This window comes from Pteropus medius, unplaced genomic scaffold (genome assembly GCF_902729225.1).
Source record: "Pteropus medius unplaced genomic scaffold, Ma_sr-lr_union100, whole genome shotgun sequence".
In the NCBI taxonomy this organism is placed as follows: Eukaryota; Metazoa; Chordata; class Mammalia; order Chiroptera; family Pteropodidae; genus Pteropus; species Pteropus medius.
In genome coordinates, this window is record NW_024350397.1 from 404,322 (window position 1) to 428,038 (window position 23,717).

Consider the following 23,717-nt stretch of genomic DNA (forward strand, 5'->3'; position numbering starts at 1 on the left):
GTGGCTTATAATGTTTCTATAACCTGATAAAATGCTATTAATCCTTTGTAACCACTTTTTAAAAAGTACTTTGTGTGCTGAAAACAAGTTCAAAAATTCAAAGCAATTTTATGTGAGGTAATATTATCCTGACATCAACATAAGTTCATTCTTTCAATAAAAGTGTTGGTGAATCCTGTGAGGGAAATAAAACATATCATTGTTTGTGCTTTGTAAGTCCAAAAGTAAAAAAAACTCACACATTGCTTATGTTTTTGTGATTTGCATGATCTGGTACAGTGACAGTTATGCATTATCTTCTCAGATGTTCGATAGTATATAGGAGAAAGTTGGAATGACCTCGGGATGATCTCTCAAGTCCAGCTGCTTAAATCTAAATTCTATTTAATAACAGTTTGTGAAATCAGCACATCTCCTCAGAACTCTCCTGTGGGTTGCAAGTGATCAAACAGACAAAACCATAATGACAGGACCGTTAAATAGGTTTAACAGAAAGAGAATGCTAAAGACAGTCATTCACTGTAAAACTGCATACCGGGAAGGCCATATCTTTTATTAAAATCATCACAAATACAAAAGCATCACTGAAATATACATATGTACTGTATACTTATATTCTCAAATTCCTGGAAAATTACTTCAAATTTATTGGCTTTCCATTTCATCACATGGCATATCCCTAAAACAACATTAAATAGAACAAAAATACCCATGCAATTTTTTGAATGAACAGCATTCTCTGCCTTTTTCATCTGTGCATTTTCATTCAGACATTTGCCTGTCAAGGATTTGCTAATAAATGTTCCCTAATTTTGGCTTCCTGGCCATGGGAGTGACATGTTCCGTGTCATGTAAAATTTGGTAGCTTGTAATGTCTGTTCAAATTTCAAGTGTATCTTGCCTTTTCAGTTGCAAGAGCCAGCCTTCGGATGTTGGATATGCAACCAGCTGCAGCTTCCTGGAGATCCTGATCAGGGGACCCAACCATATCCAGTAGAAGCTGTCACACATAAATGAAGAGGAGAAGAAGGGGAATGAGGATAAAATAGTTAATCTAAAGATGTAAAGTTAAGCTTGGAAAATAATTTTAAATATTAAATATTTTTCAAAGTCACCAAAAAATAAGTACAAGAAATTTCATTTGGGAAAATACAAATATAAATTGTGTTTAATCAGATGTAGGAATTTCCCATGAAATTCTTACCTTTCTTTGGTCATCTAATTGCTGTGGATTCTGCTTTCAAATTTCTCTTGCATTCTCTGTGGCTTTTGCACCTCCCAGGACAAGCCGACAGCATGCCATGGACTACCTGACTACGAGTGCAAGCTCTCAGATTGACTCTCTCTACATTCCAATCCACCTGATCATGTCACAACCTAATTGCATCAGTCCCTTAACAGAGACTGTTATTGACTCCAAACACTAACTAACTAGAGCCCAGTCTATTAACCCGTTCTTAAAGGATTTTTGTGCTCTGACTCAGCTTACCTTTCGAGCCATTCTTCTGTCTTCAAGATCACACTTCCCCACTTCTCTTGCCTTGATTGACGCCATCCCTCTACCTGGAGTGCCCTTCCATCCCCTTCTCTAACTTTCTAAATTTTAACCATCTTTCACGTCCCAGCTAACTTTTCCACAAAGCCCTTACTGACTTCCATCAGACTTAATGTCATTTCTCCATCAGAACTCACAGCATTTTATTCAAATGTTTGTTGCTAAACTTAAAAATCTTCCTTTTTCACAGACGTTTGATTAATGTTTTCTTTAGATTGTAAACTCTGAAACTTATAGTACCATATAGGGCCTAATACATAGTAGATGCCCAGTAAATTGTAAAGAAATGAATTAGAGCTTTTAAAATCTATCAATTATGAATCTAATGAGTAGTTTCGATATTTAAAAGTTTAATTTGAATTGTATACTATCTATACAGCAGCATTCGAGTACAAATGTGGATAATGTCAGAAAATGAGGATGACTTAATAAGCAAAGAAATACTAAAATACTATGGAAATTCTGTGAAACAGCTTAAATATGGCAGGATTAGGAGTATAGCTTATATTCTTCAGGTAATAAAGAGAAGTTACTTAAGCACTTTAATCAGGATAGTGACAAGGTCATTTGTATTTTAGAAAGATAACTTTTATGGCAACTCATAGAATATGAATGGTAGGGAGAAGAGACAGAAGGGTTTTGCAATACTTCAGGCGAGGGGTGATAAGGATTGAATAAAGCAGAAACAAGGACAGGCGTGGAAGGAATGAATTCAAGGAATATTTAGGGTCTAAGCTATTCAACCAATAGCTGGAGGACAGTTGTTTATCCAAACAGAAGACAATGAAAATGGTAATCTCATATTATACATAAACATCGATTCCAGGTGGATCAATGATTTAGAGGGGAAAAAAAAAGGCACGTGTAAAACATTTAGATGGGGCGAAGGGTTAAAGAAGTACAAATTAGTAGTTGATAGATGGTCACGGGAATGGGGAGCACGGCATAGGGAATGCAGTCAGCATTAATACACTGGCTAGGTGGAAAACCAGAGGAGAGAAGGAGCAATTAGGGGGATCGTTTTATAAACTATATAAATGTCTAACCAATGTACTGTGTACTTGAAACCAATTAAAATAAATAAATAAATTTATATAAAAAACATTTAGAAGGTTGGATATGAGAAAATCTCGATCAAATTGGGGTATGGAAAGAAGTCTGGCCTCGGTTCCTTGACCTCATCATCAACGGTCTTCAGCACACTTTGGCCCCCACTTCCAGGGGCACACCCTGCTCCCTATTTTTCCTCACTCTCAATAGTCTGACCTCCAAATACTTGAACCACAATTTCTTCTCCTATGGAACTTATTGATTCTCATCATGACCTCTAGTCCATTGGCCTATATACTTTTTCTTCAACCATCTCTTGCCTTCACTTTCTCCACAACCAGTTAAGATTCCGCAGTATATCTTTTCAATCATTCTTTACCAGTTTCTTAAACCTCCTGTGACATGTATCCAGGAAAACCATAACAAACTCTGTCTTTCCCTTGCAGTCACCAATAATTGAGCGCTGCTGGAGGCAATATGTATACAACAAGGCAAATGAATCCACACCATAAATCTAACCTCAACTGAATCTCATCACTACCCAAACATGACTCTCTCTAATTAGTTCACTTCCTCACTCTTTTCAATGCTATATCAAATCTTCTTTATTCTTCTCCAACCTCAAACTCTTTCTTACATCCCCCAGTCTCAGCAGATAACCTTCATAAACCTGATAGAAGCCATTAGACAGGAACAATTCTAACCCGATCTGCAAACCTACCTGCATCTGAGCACACCTTTTTCTCCTTCCATCCAGTTACAATGATGTCTCTCTTCTACCCAAGGTCCACGGCTCCACTGGTATTCTCCACCCAGTCTCCTTCTCATGAGGACATTTTACCACCACATACTCCTTCTCTTCTTACTTTATCTTTAACCTCTCCCTTCTGCTGATTTCTTCTCATTATCATTTAAAAGCATGTCTCCATGTCTTAAAAAAAAAACACCCCCCCCAAAACCCCACCACTTTGACACATTATTTTCCCTTCGTTGTCAAATTTCTTTAAAGAGTTATCTGGATTCACTGTTTCCAGTCTTAAATTCCATTTGCTCCAGGTTGGCTTCTGCCTTCAGCAATCCAGCTGTCTCAATGGAAGTTATTGATGAAATTTTAAATGTTTTCTTTCTAAACCTGAAACCCTCGGTATTGTCTCTTATCAGTAATATATACAATCACTTAGTTGCTCAAGCCAGAAATCTCCCTGCCTCACACTACCACACTACATCCAAAGAATTATCATATTTTTTATCATTCAACTGCCTACACTTATCCAAGTCATTCACTCCCATTGACACTGTCACTTACCACCCCTTTCAAGCCTACAACAGCTTCCTACTGTCCTTGTCCCCTCTCTTGCCCCCGATAATCAATCATTCATACTACATCCATAGCAATTTCCTAAATTGCAAAGTTCATCAACTAGGGGCAAAATTCTAGAGAAACAAAAGAGAATGAGATAATTAGTTTTCTGAGATTCAACAGAAATAAATGTTCTCTTCTGAGTAAGGGAAACAAGGCCATTTGGTGGAGCGCATGCCTTGTGAGTTTTGCATTGTTAATGTAATTGAACAAGGAGGCCATTAGATGAAATGCCTTGTTAGGCTATATAAGCAAACCAAAATCTCAACTACAGTCAATACATGTGAATCTGAGGAAATGAAATGTAAGGACAACCACTCACCAACAGCCAACTAGGTTTTCCTGAATAGAGCAGCCATTTAAGCTACAGCCAATCAAATAATTTCCACGTTGTGTCTCTGGGTTTTCTCTATAAAAACATTCCCTCCCATTGGTGGAGAATTTTAAAGACGTTTAACAGTGCATGATTTTGCTCTCTATTTTCAAGAGAGAGTGAAACTAGGATTAAAATTACTTTTAATTGTTACTTGGGTGCCAGGCTTTTGTGTCTCTGTCTGCATTTCATGACTGAACCATGATGTAGCTTGGCTTCATACAGGTTATGCATTTGAATCACATAAACCCAGTGCCCAGAACAAAGTAAGTGCTCCATAAATGGTGTTCATTTTCATGGTTTATTTTGCCAGTTCTGAAGGCTGGTTCTGGCATTTATTGCCTGGAGCCCAGCCCCAGTTAGTTTGGGAGGAATGAGGAGTAGGAATTTTGGTTCTGAGGTCAGTCTAGCCTCTGTTATTGCTCCCTCCAGATCCCACCTCATCTCTGGTTGACCTCTGTGGGTACCAATGACCCAGGCTTCACTTGGCATCAGCTGTTGCCACTGCCGCCTCGTGCAGCTGCCTTGAGAAGCAGCCCTTGGTCTGAGGCTTGCCCCAACTGAACCTGCATTTCGCTCATACTCCCCCAGACCTGGTGGTCGTTTTGCGTTCCCCTCTCTGGTTTTCCAAGAGTGAGTTTCATTTACTCCCAAATCCTCGATGCCAGTTACATAATTCCATGTTACATAAACCAAGGAACTGTGAGTGTGAAATGTACTAGTCATAGCGTTTGGCATGCTGTTGGCATCTCAGTGTTTCACAGACAGCCTGTGGCACGTTGGCTATTCCAGGAGTCAGCTAGATAAATGTTGCCAAAGGGAGCATCTACTGTGCATTCACATGCTTGATATTAGAATACAATGATGAAGCAATGCAGGACCCTTTTGATGACTCTCCTCTGTAAATGACTTTTTCTGTTACCTGACTAACTTCTAGTCCTGAATGCATTAAGAGGACTACTACTCTTTGGGAAATCAGTTTTGCCTAAGTTTCTTGCATTAACCACGAGGCTTCATTCCGTATCCCAAAAGGTGATCGAAGAATGTTTATAGACTACAAACTTGACCAGTAGAGTCCAGCAGTCCAGTATTTTAAAGCCCTGATGTATAGGCAAGGGGGAATTTAAAAAAAAAAGATAGAAAGAGAAGAGTAGGGTACAGAATGTACATGTGGTGAGCAGTGAGAGTTGCTTCCTTAAATGTACCTCGAGTGACTCATTGGCATCAGGCCCACAGGTTACATAATGTTTGCACAACGTGAAATGATTTTATTAGCTACCAAGCTTACTATGTGCCAGGCACTATGATTTATCCTTTACTGGTTAATTTATCCTGCTCTGCCCATTTTCCCTAGCCAGGAATATTTTCAATCAAGGGTATAGAATTTTTTGTGTGCCCAGGGTATGAATGGCTTGATATTTGAGAAGCACTTCCGGGATCCTCTTTGGTGATGCTGCTGTTTGAATGTATTGTTTTTCCTGAATTTTATTTTGTTGTCAATGAATGTTACTCATTGCTTTGTTACATACCCACAGGCTAGGTAGCTAATGCTTGCTTTACAAATTCAGTAAGGATGTGCTACTTTCCCAAACTACCATCTGAATAACATGTACTCTGTAATATGCAACTTGGTTTAGAATTAGGCTAAGGAATATATGCTTTTGTTTTCCTTTAAGAGCTTCACAAGCAAACTAGAGCTCTCAGAAGAATGCTTTAAAACAAATATAAACATCCACATAACAGAAACTTAGTACAGAATTCTGCATTTGATGGGCAGCTAACAGAAAGTAAAGAGCAGCACATGTTTTCAAATCACTAACACACGGGGCAAGATGAAGGTGGTTTGTAATACTTTGCAATAATTACTTAAGAGGAGTACTTTTTTTAGGAAAGTGAGATGCAAATTGGGTACAAGTGATTACAGAATCGGTACACATTTTTTTTTGGTATACGCTTTTTGATCTGTAGACTTTTTCCAACTACAAAAACATGTTTAATATTATAAAGGGGAAAAACACCTCAGGTTTACCTTTTTGAAGTATTTGTTTCTTTCAAAAACTTTTCTTTTTTAAATCCTCCCCTCCCCCAAGCGCACCCAAGGACTTTAAATTTATTGGGAGTTTCATATATACACTGAAGGAACTCTAGTCCCCTTGCTTTAAAACTTAATTGCATAGGGCACTTTAAAACATCATTCAAACACATAACTTTTTACAAGGTTGGCGTAAACGAGGACATGGGAGGGGCACAAAGCGTGGTTTGTGGATTGGGCTGACACCAAAACTTCCTTCAGTGTCAAAGGCTTTGATCTTAAGGCGAATGCCCTCAGTAGCAGCTGTGACCTATGACTGACATCCTCCGAAGGTGAGACCAGGTAGCATGGGGATGGCTGTCTGCATTCGCTTTTTACTTTTATATCTAATAGTTCATGATTTTATGTAATATTTCAGCTGAATGAAAAATATGTACCAATTTGAGTGATAACAGATTTTCTTGTGGTTTGACTCGACATTGTTTGGGTGAATGCAGGCTGGAAATATGAGTTTTAATTAGAGCCGGATGAGCTCTGAAATACCTGTGTGCACAGAGAGCTTAGAGGGTTTTCCAGAAAGATCTTGCATTCCCGGAGCTGATGTGAACTGTGAAACTGTTTGCTGTTTTCCCGTTTACAAGGCCCTGTGGTGTGGCTGGAGCACTGATGCACAGCCCAGTAACAAGGAATGCACTTGAACTGTGTCTGCCCCGCGCAGTGGCTGCCTGGCTGTCCACAGCAGCTGGGCTCTGCCGCTGTGGCAGTGGGGACTCCGCGGCGGTTTCTTTCACATCCTGACTTTGAGCCTTGGTAATTCGTTTCACATGACAGCTCACCAGAGCCTTGGGCCTCAGAACACATTTTACATTTGCTGGCTGGGGCAAAGCCTTTGATCGTTTGGTCAGCGAAGTGAATTAAGGGGTTTGTCTTTTGGTGATGTCTGTCTGCCTTTCCTTGACAGGCGTGTCTGCCATGTGCACGTGATCCAAGATCCACGTTCACAGTGCTTGAAAGGGGGTCCTCCTTGTTCGATCACGCGCCCTTCTTGTGCAGATGTTTTGCTCATACTTGAGTAATTTTGTCCTCTGGTCTTTCTTCCATGTCGTCTTTTCATGAGCCTTCTACCAGAGGGCCTTTGTATCCAAAGAGACACACAGGCCCACACGGATACACAAACACACACACAGATTGGAGTTTTGGGTCTAGAACAGGGGTCCTCAATCCCCAGGCCGCGACTGGTACCAGTACGTGGCCTGTTAGGAACCGGGTCACACAGCAGGAGGTGAGTGGCGGGTGAGGGAGCAAAGCTTCATCTGTATCTGCAGCTGCTCCCCAGCACCAGCATCACCACCTCAGCTCCACCTCAGATCATCAGGCCTTAGATTCTCATAGGAGCACCGGTCCGTAGTGCCAAAAAGGTTGGGGACTGTTGGTCTAGAGTACTGAATAGTAGAAATAGAATATGTAATAATAAAGAGAGCCCCAACAACCTTCTTTTAAAGAAGGCTAGAAGTGGAGAATGATTTGATTACTGGCTGGATCAGGAGATTATGGGACTCTGCTCTGGACTCTAGAGGAAAAGGAAGCAGAAAGTCTCTGTGGGCCCCAGGCCGAAGCTCATGGTATCATTTGGATGGTTTCAAGTTGTTCTTCAATTATTGTAATTGTAAAGTTCCCAGAATGAGGCCTGGCCCACAGTAATTGCTTTCTAGTTGTTAGCCATTATTACTCCAGCAGAAAACACACTTCAGGCACTGTACACTCAACCTGATGCTAGTAACAAGTGACGAGTGCCAAAATGTGTCCAGTATTGGCTGGAGTGATTGATGCTCCCATGAAGAAGTCAGGTTGCTACTGCCATTGGGGGCTGGGAGTCATGCGGGTGAACACCTCTGTATAAGGAATGGCAAGAGGCCCCGAGAGGAAGCTCGGCAGGACCATCTCTGAGCCCCTGTCCAGTTTGGCTTCTGTGACAGGTTCTAAGAGGCCCTTCTGGAGAAACGAGTGAGCCTGGAGAGGCAGGGCTCACAGCAGTCACAGCACTGTGCACTGGGTACTGTAGGTCCTATAGAAATAGAGTAGAAGGAACAGACAGCTGTGTGTTTTCTGCTTTGCCTGTCACTATGGCTTTCCTCTGGTTCTTAGCAGTAAGTCCAAGCACATTTCTGTGGGGTAAAACGACCTAGGAAATAGAAAACGACCTAGGAAATAGTCAGGACCTCCATTAATACGTAGTGCAGATAAAACCAAGTCCAGCAGGTCTTTGAATTACATCATTTTGTTATGAGGTGGATGAGATGCCATAGCAACTTAACTCTTGTTTATATCAATTAGCCTGGTTTCGTTATGCCGATTCACTTAAAGTCACAGAACCTATCAACACTGTTAAGGAAGGACTTCCTGTATACACGGAACAAGCAGAGAAGACTTAATTGTGACTCCTCCAAAATGTTTCTAGCATTGACCTGAATGCTGAACCTTTAACTGCCTGTTGGACATCTCCACGTGGACATAAAAACCCACCACGAATTTCACGTAGACAAAGCTGAACTGATCCTCCCGTGCAAAACCTGCCTTGCCACAGGTTCCCCATCTCAGCTAAGGTCAACTCATTTCTCCAGTTATTGGACCAAAAACTTTGCAGAAAGACTTCTTTCTCCCACAGCCCTTATCTAAGCAGTGAACAAAACCTGTTGGCTCTACCTTCATAATGTACCAAGAATCTGACCTCTTTTCATGGCTTCCATTGCTGTGATCTGAGCCACTATCATCTCTTGTCTGAATTTAATGATTAGGTCAAGTTTTTGATATGTGAGAAGATCTGGTGCTGACATAGAAGGTACAGCCTGGAGAAAATTAAATCACACAGATTGGGAATTTAGGAGAATCTTTCCTTCTTTCTAAGGAGAAAAGGCAGAGGAGTGACACGACAGCTAAGTGACCCGCTGGGAAAATAAAAGCCTCGTTCAGAATCACCATGAGACTTTTAAAGCCCTGACATATGTAATACGTGACCTGAAAATTGCTGGCATAGCTGCAATGTATGTTCCTTTCCATCACTCCAAACCTTTGATTTTTTTTTTTCCACAAGGACCTTTTAAGAGTGTTCTTGGTTTGGTTTGGTTTGGTTTGATTGAGTTTTCATGGGGGTAGAAATTAGTGGGAGGGCAAGAAAAACACATTGAATTCCAAATTTAGATCAGCTCCATGTAAGATAGGAGCAACATGCCTAAAAGAGCGATAGAATATATAACCTGAAGCAAATGATCAGAAGCTGGAGATGGCTGTGAGGATGTATAGACACACCCTGCTCCCCGCATTCAGACTTTGCCTAGGGCATGGAAAGCAGTTAATGTTTTCTACACAATAAGAGGAATGGCAGCCCTCGGTAACGTCCGAGCAATGAATATATTTTTTCGTAATGTAAATAAAATTATGACTTAAAATGGCATCTCCTATCAAAATCAAAAACAACAAAAACCAGTTTGACCCAAACAATAACCTCTCCTCTAGCCTCAGACCCTGCCCTCCTCAATCCCGTCGATCTTCACCTCTGCTCCACATTAACTAGTCAACGATTCTCATGGCTACAGCTGGACCTTATTAATACCAGCAACTGTTTCATCTCTGCCTCTAATCGCCCTCTCTGAGAATTCCAGGATGTTAACCAGACTTACTGTGGTGATCACATCACTATATATATATAATCATTATGTTCTATACCTGAAACCAATACAATGTTATATGTCAGTTATAGCTCAATTAAAAAGAAGAAATAAATTCCAGGTTCTAAAGAGACAGATTGAGATCAAGAACACAGGAGGTACTTATCTTTACAGCCTCCCTGCTCTGGGCCTACACTCTATGGTTTACCAGTCAACTGCTTTACAATGACTGAGTTTCTCTCTTGTCTCTCTACCAGTCTTCTGTCATGCCAATATTGCAAACTGAAACCCCAGACCTCTACCAGGCTCCACTCTCTTTCTGCTCTTGAAAATCAGCATTTAAACACACTCAAGTCAGCTGTCTCGGAACAAAAACAAAACAAACAGACAAAAGGAAAAACCATGCAAATGTCCTTGACTTCCCTTCCCAGCTATCATCTCTACTTTCTAGTCTCAGCTAAACTTTTCCAGAGTGGCCTCCGTTTGCAGCCTCCATTTTCTTACCTCTTTTTCAAGGTTCTCAGGAATCACTTTGGTATGAATCCAGTGGGCACTTTTGGTTCTTGTCATCATTGCATAACACCTGTCCCATTGGTCACGCCCTTGTGCTTAAAATAATCTCTTCTCCTGACTGCTTTAACATAGCACTGCCCTGATTTGTTTGGATATTTCCCTTTAATATTCTAATTGCTTATTTTGTGGAATCCTCTCTCTTTGATCCTCAAGATATCCTAGCATGTCCTTCATCCCTCTCAGTTTTTTCTTTTCTCTATATACCCTCAGAAATGTCATCCATCATCGTTAGTTCCTGAACATGGCCCTCAAGATACATACATCTCCACTTTGGATCTTCCGAGACGTTTGAAGACAAAATGTCCCCATGAATTCTCCTTTTCCTTCACAAGCAGACTCCTCCTATTATCCTTAAATCCAGTCGTCCATCCTAGACATTTAGCTGTCTTCTCCCTTCTCTCTTTCTCATTCTTCACATCCAAAAAGTCACCAAGTTCTATAGTTTTTACCTCCCAAATATTTCTTGCATCCACCAACTTCTCTCCATTTCCAGGGCTAATGACCTTAGCTTGAAGCCCCCATTATCTCTTTCTGAATTGTTGCCCAACTCATCTGCCATCCCCATTCCCATCTATTCTCAAACCAGAGTAACTTTGGAAAGGTGAATAGGACCAACTAACTCGCCTTCGCAAAATATGTCAATGGCTCCCCAGCGACCCAGGCATAATGTTCTAGTTCCCTGAAAGGGTTCAAGGGGGTCTTTCTCAACAGGCTTCAGTTGGTATTTCCCTTTCTGTTCATCTTTAGCTTCTATTTTTTTTCACTGAACATACATAACTTATGTGACTTAACAAGCTATAACAAGTGGACTGGCCAGAATGAAGTAAGGCCTGCAAGGAGATGAGTCATCAAAGGCCTGGGAAGAGGATCAGGAGCCGGCAGCATCACAAAGGAAGGGTGATGTTTTAAGGAAATGGTGAGGTTAGCATTATAATATGCCTTGGAGAGATTAAATAACTTGAGGACTGAAAAGAGCTCCTTGGATTTGGACTTTTGGAAATCCTAAACGTTAGTAACCTCTAGGTTAGAGGTAGAGTGATCTGTGAATTTTTTAAGGTAAAAGCCAATAGTAGCAGGCTGAAGAATCAGGAGAGGGCAGTGAGGATCTTCAGTAAATGCCACTCCTCTGATATGCTGTTGAGTGATAGGGCATTAGGAAATGAGCAAGTAGGAAAAAAGAGATTAAGATGCTATATGCAGAAGTTCAAGGGTATAGCCAATGTCAGAATTTCCAGCTTCTGGCAGATACAAAAAGGAATTACTAGTACAGTGGGTGGGAATAGCCAGGAGATGTTTACACTGAATGTAGCTACAAATATATTTACAGGTGTGGAACAGGAAGTTGAGGCATTTTCTACCTATAACCTCAATTTTCTTTTTAATATTGAAGGGAAGGCAAGTTCATGAAAGCAATAGCCTTACTGAATACTGATATACATTTATATTTAATAATTAAACATAGAAATATTTTAAAACAATAAAAGATGTGCACTGTTTATTAGAAGACAATTACCTTAATTATATAAAGAAGTTGTTCATGGAAGGATTTTGTTTTGGTTTGCAACTTTGGTCTTGGAAATGCTAAGAATTTATAAAATGTGATATAAAATTATAAAAATTAAATCTTACCAAGAGAAGAAAAGATTTTAGATAGTTTATATAAGAATAAGTCCAGGCCAAGAATTATCTAAATATGGATATATTAAAATAGATAATAATTTCCACCATTTTCCTCCATATTAGAATCGGTCTACGTTTTAATGTTTTATTGTTTCCATTTATACTTATCTCTCAAAATTGGCACATTATTAGGAGGAATTCAAAACCGAAGACATGTTAATATTTAAAATACCTTATTGAATACAGAATTCATTCCCATAGGAGTAAAAATGGAAAGATATCCAGAAGAAATTGAAAAGGAAAAAAAAAAAAAAACCTTTAGTGAAACTACTTTCCCAATTTTATTTTGATTTCTTTTCAGCTTTTAAAAGTAGATTAATATGGAAAAAATAAAGCACGAGGCTGGAGAGAAGAGACACAATTTTTCTTCTTCAGTGTCAGAGAAATAGCTTTCCCTGTTCCTACTAAATTGGAACTAAGCTCATAAGATGAAAATAAATGACTAATTTCTTGGGAAATAACCTTCAGGGAAAGATTCTTTTGGCCCAATAACTGCTTTTCTTAAACTCCGGTTGACTTAACCTCATTCTCAAGGCCTCTCTTGTCCGTCCTTTTGGTGTGCCCTGTTGGTGTCAAGTGCACCTTAAAAGTCTGTCTCACCATTTGCTACCCATCTGGGAAATGTTTTCCTTCTCTCATATAATTTTTTGGAAGGAATAAGTCAAAATGTGATTGTGCTTTCTTAATTTCTCTTTTAAAAGCTTATGTCTAACATCCAAGATCTTTTCTACTGAAACCTAAAAAATATTACTGTAAAATTTCATAAAATGTTTCTACCCGCTCTGAAAAAAAAAAAAAACCTGATAACCCCCTGAAAGATTTTTAAATAAATAACTGGATATTAATTTTAGGTTTTTTTCTTTTTGTTGAAATTATATAAAATGATGCTTCTTAAGGTCATTTGTATAAGAACTTCAAATTTTGATGAAATAAACTGAATGAATTTTAGAGCAGAATGATTCTCCTTCCACTTCTGACAAAGACCGAGTTCATTTCAAAGCTCAACTCACATGATTTTTGCCAAGTTACCTATTCAGAAGAGCAAGGCTGGTCCAAAGTACAGTATCTAGGCCCATGATTTTTTCTTTTTACATTTTTTTCCTGCAGTGGATAACTTTTTCCTTTTCTTCCCCGAAAACAAGACCTTAACTTTTCTATGCACATATGTACAAACATACACATGTAACATATGCACAAACATACACATGTAACATAAAATGAAACATCTAAAGAGAAAGTAGGGCCCAGGGTCCCGGAACTCTTCACGATATCTTCTCTCGTTTCGTGATATACAAAAACAAAAAACAAAACAAAAATAAAACAACAAAAAAAAAACCCACTTCAGAATGAGAGGAGAGCTAATCTTTGGTCTCCTCACTTCTTCATTCCTGAAATTTCTTTCTTGCTGCAGAACACCTCCCTTTACTGCTGACTCCTCCGCTAGTGATGCTGGCCTGCTCAGGGCTCACTCATGCAACACGGATATGCTCAATCCACACTTATCCTTCCAACAGTTGCCCCAAACCACTACCTGCACCGCCATCTGAAAAAAAAAAGCTCATTCCCTCAGCTCTGGAAGTCTCAGCTAGACGTTTGGAGGGACATAATGTAAACACATTCCTACTGAGTTTTAAATGAGTGATATAACCTTGCCCGATGTTTGCAGATTTTAAAATTTATGTTTACAAATTTTACAGAAGATAGATTTAAGCTGGTTTATGAAATTTCAAATTATATGTTGAAGTGATATATTCTAGGAAGGCCTTTTTTGGTCTCCCCTAAAATGATACACGTAGAAGACTATTTATGTGTTACACTGACCTGTCTTGGTTTCTGCCTGAGAACTGGAATGGATCAAATCCCTAAGCCTGTTTCAGGACCAACCCAGTGTTCCTGATCAAACATTGTAATGAAGTCATCCCATCACTATGGAGACAGAGACGATGGCTGCCCAGCTCTCTGGTCGTTATATGCCCAGTGTCCGCAGGCTCAGGGAAGAGGTGGGAAAGGATGTAAGCTAAAGCTCAGAAGGGCTTTTCTCAGTTCGCCATCACCCAATCCCCACTGGAAACCACATTCCCCTGCCTTTTCCACCATTATAGTTCCAGAAAAGGTGGGGAGGGTGGGTATCCCTTAAGAAGCAAGAAGATAATAATATCAATAGCTGACATTTTTAGTTACTGCTTACCATGTAACAGGCACTATTCAAAGTGCCTTTTATATATATATATATATATATATATATATATGTGTGTGTGTGTGTGTGTATATATATATATATGTATATACATATATATATATATACACACACACACACACATACTAATATATATACTAATTTGTTCAATGTTCTAAACAAATCCAGAGTTAGATATTATTAGTATTCTAGTATTACAGATGAGGAAACTACAGCATGGAAAGATTAAGTCACTTGCCCAAAGTTGCAGAGCTTGGGAAAGGCAGGAGTTGAATGCAAGCTCCAGATCTACACTCTCACTCATCATGCACCTTACTTCCCTTGGCCTAAGGCCCACAGAGAAAGAGCTGGTCTTGCCTGGTCCCTGGACACCTTAACCAGCCTTCTCTGGGGTGCGGCCACCCCCGCCCAGACCTCGGGCCATTGTGTTTATGCCCAGTGCTGAAATCTGTCCTAATCAACTGCCTCCACGTGCAATGGTTCCACTCAACGAGGCCTTTCTGTTTCTGCAAACCCTCTTTGTGGGTCCCCTGGGAACATATGGTTGCCCGACATGCCACGTGCAGTCCACGGCGACCAGAACCCACCAGTGGCTGACCCTTCTGGATGCCATCTCCACCTATGGGGCACCATTGTTCCTGCACCATACTGGACTTGCAGTCAAGCACATTTAAAGCTTCTCCTCAAACTAAGCCTCTTGCTTTCATCTTAATATCCTCAGGAGCTTACACAGCACTAAGTCAATAAATGCTATTTCGAAGGTAGATTGCTCATCATATTTCAGCTCCAACAAATGAGGCTGAAAAGATTTCAGAATTAGTCCTTGGACCCCTCCATTCATTTCAACTCCTATGCCTTTTTAAATGTTTTTGCATTATCTTTCTCTGGTACACAATAAAACTTATCAGTCACTCTTTTGACTGGGCACACTGACTCTAGATCTCTTTGGTTTAATATTCCTAACAGTTTACTTGTAGGTGCAGACTGGAATTCATTGTGTGTTTTGTTTTTCAGATTGTTCGGTAAGATTATTCCTGGTACTGACCCTTGAAGAATGTTGCCGAGGAGTAGCTGCCTCCTCTGTCGACTCTGTCTCTTGTCCCCTCGTCAGGGGACATAATGAAGCTGGCTTCTTTTCCCGTTATGCTATTATGATTCGTAGACAGACACACATTTCTTTTTAACTGCTTTGGTATAGAACTTTCTCAAGAACCTACATGGAAATCTACATAATGACTGGCTTGCTCCTTTTGGGGGTATCACAGTAAAGGAGACTATCGGCTAACTGTAAGCATATTTCTTGAATTACCAGAGTATAAATAACCGGTAATGCTATTTTTCCCCCTCAAGCTTTACTGCTGAACACATAGGGCAAAAGGACTTAATATTGCCTTTTGACAGGCTACATTCACAATGCAGATCTTATTCTCTGTGAGTCAATCGTATGTGAAAGCCCTCATATATTAAAACTAAACATATCTTTTTCAGCCTATCGATTTATCCTGACATAAGCAGTTGCCAAGAAAACTATCCTAGTGAGCATTAAAAGAATAAGCAAGAGAAATAATTAAAGAAATTATTTTAGTAAAGTCGAAGGGTATAACAAGAAATTATCAGTGCAAAATGGCTCTCCCAACTTGGCAGTGGCAGGTGAAATCTGTAATGAAAATTTTGCCTTCGTGCAACAGACTGGCTTTCTCCCCTGACCAGCCGTGCTTTTTGAAGTGTTTCATGTACCACAAAATACATAATAAAGGGTAGTTAAATTCACTCTGAACCCCAGCTACATGACTATGACATATTTGGAGGTAACTGTGAGGTGCATTCCTGAATAGGGAGCAATGCTTTCTAAATTTACAGTCTGATTTCCTGCTGCCAGTTATGACTGCCAAATGCTTCTGACAGTGCGGCCAGTTTGTGGTGTCCCTAAAAATCATCAGCAATTTGAAAACATTAGCGCCCGGCAATAGTCATACTTTGCAATGATTGCCTGTATTTATCACCTTAGTTTTCCAGGGTATAAACTGGAAAAAAAAATCGATGAGAAAAATTAAACTTCTCTAGCAGCAGGGAAAATGTGGAGTTGAAAAGCAAATGTCTGACAGGAACTCAGTCCCCTCTCTGTATTGTTCACAAATTAAACAATTTAAGCTCTGGGGCTTATGTGGCTACGTAGAAGAAAACTAATGTCACTATGTTTCCTTTCTCAAATACTTTGTATTTTGTCTTCACATTTGCAGAGTATTTTGATATTAGGATACGGTGGTTATGTGGTGAGACTGAAAATAATGAGAAGTTCATTGCTTCATTCAACAAATATTTACTATGTTCTGCTCTGCGGGATGAACCATGCCTGGGAAAGCAGAAGTGGACAAGACAGGCAAGGCTTCTGCCCTCAGGAATCTTACAGTCCACTAAGGCAAATGAGAAGAAACGCGAGTCTTAAGAGAGCACAGATCGGGGCAGGGAGTAAGTGTAGACTTCTCTGATGAACGAGAGTGGATCTGATACCTGGAAAATGGACATGGGCAACGCCAACTGTGAGGTGGGGATTTACTATGCATTTGGGGCAGAGGAAGAGCAGTGGGGCCGCTGCAGCTGGACCTGCAGTTTCTGCAGAGCAGAGGCGTCAGCGGAGGAGGTGAGAGACATCAACCGCGCTCTGTTCCCCACTTGTGCACCCTGGCATGTGGCTGCCCCCCACCCACGAACATGTTTTTCACCACACGAAAGTAGCCAACGCTTACCAAGCATATCCCATGAGTATGTTCAGTCCAGAATAAACTGTTTTCACATAAAGACCCCAAGATTTAGTGGTTTAAACAACCTAGAAGTTTTGTTTTCTCTTATGTAACAGTGTAAGTGGTCCCCAGTCTGGTAGCATGGCTCTGCCACCTTCGACGTGCTGGCTAATCTCTGATTCAAGGCTACTCCAGTGGTTTCTATCTCTTGGGCTTCGAGAACAGGGATGGGACCCAGGAATGTGCATGCACCCCTGTAGGTAGGGCAAGAAACACAAGTGGCATGCATCACTTGTCACTTCCCATTTGTGAGAACTTAGTCATATGGTAACATCAAGATTCAGGGGAGACCGAGACACGTATTCTGTGGCTGGCAGCCATGTGCTGTGCTAAAACTATCACCCAAGAGAAGAGGGCGGATGTTGGTGAACATTCAGCAGCCCATGCCACAAGGTAGGGTAGGGATAGAGGGGCAAGATGATGGCAGAGAGGCTGGCAGGAACCAGATCACACGAAGCCTTGTTTACAGCAAAAGAAACCGTGTTAGTGATTTTAAAAGTGTGGTGGCAGATTATTATCAGTTTTTACTTGCAGAAAGTGCTTTCCAGAAAAGGCATGACCAAGGTAGACACAAGCCAAGATTCCCCAAGGATTCTCCCATTTAATTATTGTATGTCCTTGTTTACCGACAACCTAAATTCTGCATTCAGAGGACACATATCTGAGTCCTACGGTCTCTGAAGCAATTGTCTGAGAGGTTATATTTCAACAGAAAGGTTTTTGTAGATGCAGACAGAAACCTGAAATATCCTGGATTATTCAGCTTTATACTGTTGGGGACCTTAGTCAGACTGTGCTCCAAGTTTACATACAGTCACACAGGTCCCAGTAAAACACACGACTTCAGGTGCAGAGGAGGTTGCACCAGCACATTCATATCCATAGATACAAATGTGGCCCCTGCATCCTGGCCGTCGGAGACCGAACTATCCTCAAGGGCGCCCCAGCCCTACAAGCAGCCTTTCTGAGCAGCGTCAGCTCTTGCCATAAATATGAGGTCCATACACATGGCGTTCAGGCCCTGAGGAGAAATGCTACTAAGAACCAGCACCTCAAATTCTGTGTATACTGAACACATCGAGGGTGAGGACTTCATAGCTGCTGTCTGAGTTGGTCCAGTGTATAGGGACGGGACTTGAATCCAGGGAACACTTTAGAAAGCCACCTATCTCATACTCATAGCCTTGGCAGAATTCCACCCCTGATAAAACCAACCAACAAACCAACCAATCAACCGACCAACCAAACCCCCCAGCAATAGCAGTAGTGGTCTCATGCACCTATGGTGAGGCAGCCAGGATTAAACCCAGTTCTGTCTGGTACCAGATACATGCTCATTTCCCTGTGCCCTGTGTTACTTACTTAATTAGTAGGTTTTCCCTTCAGATTATCCATTTTCTAAATTGGTTCAATGAACTAGCTTTGGGAGATTTGTGTAAACTATACTTATATGTATTATACTGATCGATACCATCTAAAGTGATTTTTTCAAAACCTACCTAAATTTGCATACAAATCATTGGCTATATCCTATCAAGGACATTAGAAAATTCTGATGATCTTATTTTTTAAAAATGGCTTGTGGTTCACTATAAAATCATTTTTATTATGATAGGACATCATTTCTTTTAAGATTTCAATGAATATGAAAATACAGATAAGCCACATTGGTGGTTTTCATTTAATTATTAATGGTAGGTGTTATCAATGGATTGATTAATAATTAATTTAGTTCTGGTTAATAATTATTAATTTAATTGAACAATTATCAGAGTTAAAACTTGAAATGGTACTCAGCATGGAGGAGTGATTTAATAAAAGTCAAACCTAATGAGGATAGTTAAGAGAATTACGACTAAGCTTCAAAAACATCACTGTGGCTTCTTTCACTCTGCATAGTGTTCCTGAGATTCATCCATGTCGCTGCGTGTGTCAGTGGTTTGTTCCTTCCCATTGCTAGGTAGTGGTCCACTGTATGGATCTACCTTTGGTTGTTTATCCATTTACTTGTCGAGGGACTTACTGATGGTTTCTGTATTTGGATGATTACGAATAAAGCTGGTATATCTATTCACACACAGGTTTTTGTGTGTACACATGTTTCCGTTTCTCTTGGGCAGACCTCGGCAAGTGGAGGTGCTGAGTCATGTGCTAAAGTGCATGTTTAACTTTGAGAGACACAGGCAAACTGTTTTCCAAGGTGGTTGTATCATTTTGCATTCTCATCAGCAATACACAGGGTTCTGGTTGTTCTACATTCTCGCATCACTCAGTATTGTCAGTCTTGAATTTTAGCCATTTTGCTAGGTGTATGGTGGTGTCTCATGAGGTTTTGGTTGGCATTTCCCTGATGACTAGTGCGGTTGAACATCCTCTCATGTACTTGTTTGCCATCCTATAGCTTTGCTGAAGTGTCTATTCTGATAGCTCGTAAATTTTTAATCGAGTTGTTTATCTTCTTCTTATTGAGTTGTAAGAATTCTTTATGTAATTTGAATAATGCAAGTCCTTTGTCGGACATGTGTAAAAACGGGGACTTGCCCTGGCTTTGAAGAAAAGAGCTAGACCTATGTTACTTAAGTCAGTCTCTTAAGTCCCCCACTTCCAGGGCCCAAACGGCCCCACTGTGAGGATTTCTGTGACTTGTACAAGCAAAATTGAGGGCACATTTCAGTGCAAGAAATGTATACTCATCCAGATATATATATCCACACATGTGATAATTTGTTGTCAACACACAATTTCACTGTAAATAAATCAGCATCTTGGCAGCCTCTCCTAATTATAGGGAAGATGCCACATTTCCATCGGCGCTGTCCCCTGACCATACAGTGTCACCGTGGCAGCACCCCCAGATCTGTCTCTGTGTGACCACGCAACACATCTCACACCTGACCTTGGTCAAAAGGCCGAAAAGCGATCCACCACACCTTAGATGAGTGTTTCTACCCTCCTTTGGCAAAGATGACCATTTTTACTTCTCTGCATGCAAAATGAAATGAAAATATCAAGTCAACTATTTAACAAGTAGGTTCATTGGCAAGTGACCATGTAAGAAAAAATACCTCGAAAACTTTTTTTTTCACATAAATTTGATCAGATTTCCCCTAATCAGAAAATCATGGTCTAGTGAAAGTATCAACATTAGCAGTAGTTAGTGTGCATATTTTAAGTTACTTCTTACAATAACTAGAGGTAAAAATAAATACTAACTCCCACGTTATAAAAAGACTGCCCTCAAACTATATGTCATTTTCATTGCTGCAAACAGGGCATTACAGGTGCTTTTCTGATATTTTTCCTCCTCAGGGATTCAAATTTTAAACTTGGGTTATAAAGAATGATAGCTTAAACTTTAGAAATATTTTTCTTACTTTTACTAACGGGTAAACAAAATCCTGGGGAAGGAAGTGCTTTTTCCTGAAAGCTCACTGCAAACTAGGGTATTATAATCTAGTCCTGGCTTGTTAGTCATTATGTTTAATCGCTCCTGGACCACAGACCATAGTTGTTCTGATTCGAATCTGCGTAAGCTATAATTAACTTGACTTTAAAAATGTAAGTTTTGTTTAGCACCTGTACTTTTAAATTTGTGTCCCAAAGACATTTCAAAGAGACATCTTCCACCATGGCTATGGGTTGAAAAATACAGAGAACACAGCTCCTAAGAACCTAAGAGTTTGGTATTTTTTTAATAACAAAAACTGATTGATCCTGAAGGAAGTGGAAAAAAAGGAGCCTTAGAAAAAAACGTTAATACATGCATATTTTTGGTACATTAAAGACTCCAGCGTGCTAATTCGAGCACTGTTTACTTTTTGTATATAACAGGATTGCTGTTTTCAAGGGAAAAAGAGAAGACATATTCTGAGCGCCAAAAACTACTTATCCGTGAAGTCTGAAATACCATTATTATTATTAATTCTTACGTCTAGCATCTGTGAATAGCTTCTTATAAGAGAAAACCATGTTGGGTCAGCCGAAGGCCAAAAATAATGAGCTGGCCTCCTGCCTTTGTGTATTGAGTCAAGTAGCTGCCAATTAATAAAAGTGATTTTGTTTTGTTACTGGGATAATTTTCAGAAAATGAAAACAAACAGTTGTTGGTGCTCTTCATAAACTTCCAATGGAAAAAAATATATATTTCTCACAAGTTTAGAGACTGTACCATAAGGAACCAAACAATTACGAGAAGCTACCCGGTGTCTTTCTGTGGTTTAGCAAAAGGGCCAAGTCGGAAGGAAAAGACATTCTTGGCATTTTCTAAAGCGAGATAAATACAGAGAAGAAGTATAGATGAAAGATAGAACTGCTTTCTCCAGCCCCTGCCAGATTCCTCGACTTTTTGGCACACCGATTTAATTTGGCAAATGTAGCAGTAGCAAATCTTTTCCATGAAAAAGAGCAGCATATATTTTATTTTACCATATTGTTTGTGCATTTTTGACCCTACAAAACTGTCTCTTTTTTTCAGAAAGGGATTCTTTCTGCAGAGTTGGCTGCCATTTCGTTTATTTGAAGCGGATCATTTATCATCGAAAAAAAGCTGCGGGGCAGAGCTACTGTTGAACAGCGCCAACAGACCTACAGCTCGGCAGGAAAAGTGCCTTTTTCAAAGACCAAAAGATGCTTTAACATGTGCCAACAGCATCTTATGCCAACCTAATGCCTTGATATCCAAACCTATTTAAATATAAGGAATCCTGGATTGTACAGTTTAGACAAGATAAACTCCCAGGCCTGTCGTATTCTTTTATTTGTGATCAGAAAAATGGTGACGTGTAGCATGATGTGCCTAATGTTGGTAACATGATTATGTTTAAAAAAAGAAAAACTCTCCAGCCCAAAATCTAAGTTTCTTGGACTCCAATGCTTCTTAACCCTAAAATATTTTTCTTATCTGGAGGTGATTCTATAGTAATCTTACTAGGATATGTAAGTAACAATCTCTAAAAATACAATGTTGAGGAGCAAGAATCAAGGTTATGGTTTTCAGCTTCACCCAACTCAGGAACAGAGGCTCATACCTGACAGGTCATTTACATAACCTGGACGGAAGTGACACTTTGTTTTTACCTTTCGTTCGTTTCCTCTAAACTAAACAAAAATAAAAGATTAGGGTACTTGTTGCTATGAAGTTTCTGCTTGCAACGTGATGGATAAGTTTTTGGTTTTTAAACAGCCAAAAATTCAAGCAGACTTTGCATAGTTGACAGTGACTTCAATATATAATTGTGCTAATGTTATTTGCCATCTAGTTGTACTCTTTCTTAATCATTAAGTAGCGGCTAATTTAAAGTGAGGAAAAAGTATTAGCTTTGTGTAAGTGCCAGATAAATCCTGTGGTTTCGATTTAAAGTTTGGAGCCAGCAGTGACAGATATAAAAATAAAAATCTGTAATTTGCCAAGTTTAAAATCCCCAAATCAACATGTGAATGCTTCACAGGTTTACAAGTGCATAAAATGAAGACTGCTTTGCATAGATTTAAAATAGTGAAGGAGTGTCTTTTCTTAAATTTAGGTTGACAGTATAATAATACACCATTTAATCACACCATTTAATCAAAGTATTTCAGAAAAAAAAGAGCCAAAAGTTACTGTTTAAATTTCAGGATGCTAAATCCATACCAGCAATTGGCTATAGCTAGTTCTGGAATACTTTCAATAAAAACTATAAATAATTACCTCTCACATTTTATAATTTACATCCATTTAACTCACAAAGCTTGCCTTATGAAAGGGTTCTTTAATAAAATAATAATAAATAAAGCTAGCCAAAGCTGTTAATTTTAACAAACAAGGTACAACATTTTAGAATCATTGGGTAAAATGCCCTCTGTGCATCTTAGAAAGACTTGGAATGATAACCTCACAATAAAAGTATATATAATACTAAGATACACTAAATAACAGCATGATAGTAAAAAATAGTGAGTGTCAACTGACCTAACAATTTCTCATGTCCATTGGTCCAGACATCTAAATCATGGCTTGTCACATTAGTGTATACCCTTTTTGGTGCCTTCCCAGCTCACCAGGAATGTTCTTCACTGTCCTTGTACCTCCAGTTCTAAGCCTAGAAAGCCGTTTTGTAAAATAGCACATTGTTTGCTTGTCCACAGTTTGGACTAGGGGTGGGGACTTTTCCCAAACTGGGCCAAGCAGATTCCTTTCCCTGAGATTTTTTTTTTTTTAATTGTAACTGAGAAAACTATATGAGGCCCCTCTGGGTGACAGGAAAGTAAACTGCAGAAACAGCAGAGAAAACTGTGGGAAAATAGAGAGAGAGAACTCATGGAAAAAGAATAAAATGAAACAGATACAGAAAGGAAGAGAGAGGACAGATGAAAGAAGATGATAAAAACCTTTGAGTCCCTGTCCTAGCACCTTCTTAGCTCTTTGTTGCTTTCTGGCCCATGTAATCTGTCAG

At 39.7% G+C, this 23,717-nt stretch overlaps 1 protein-coding gene across 6 annotated transcripts in view; it reads right to left on the reverse strand.

The window, feature by feature from the left end:
- Positions 1–536: 536 nt before the first annotated feature.
- ODAD2 (outer dynein arm docking complex subunit 2) overlaps positions 537–23,717 on the reverse strand; it is a 138,350-nt gene continuing 115,169 nt past the window's right edge. For all 6 annotated transcript variants that reach the window (XM_039839673.1, XM_039839672.1, XM_039839671.1 and 3 more), the window contains one exon: positions 537–1,000. In XM_039839673.1, coding sequence (XP_039695607.1) covers positions 887–1,000 — 114 coding nt within the window. In that variant the 3' untranslated portion in view covers positions 537–886. The remainder of the gene's footprint in view (positions 1,001–23,717) is intronic.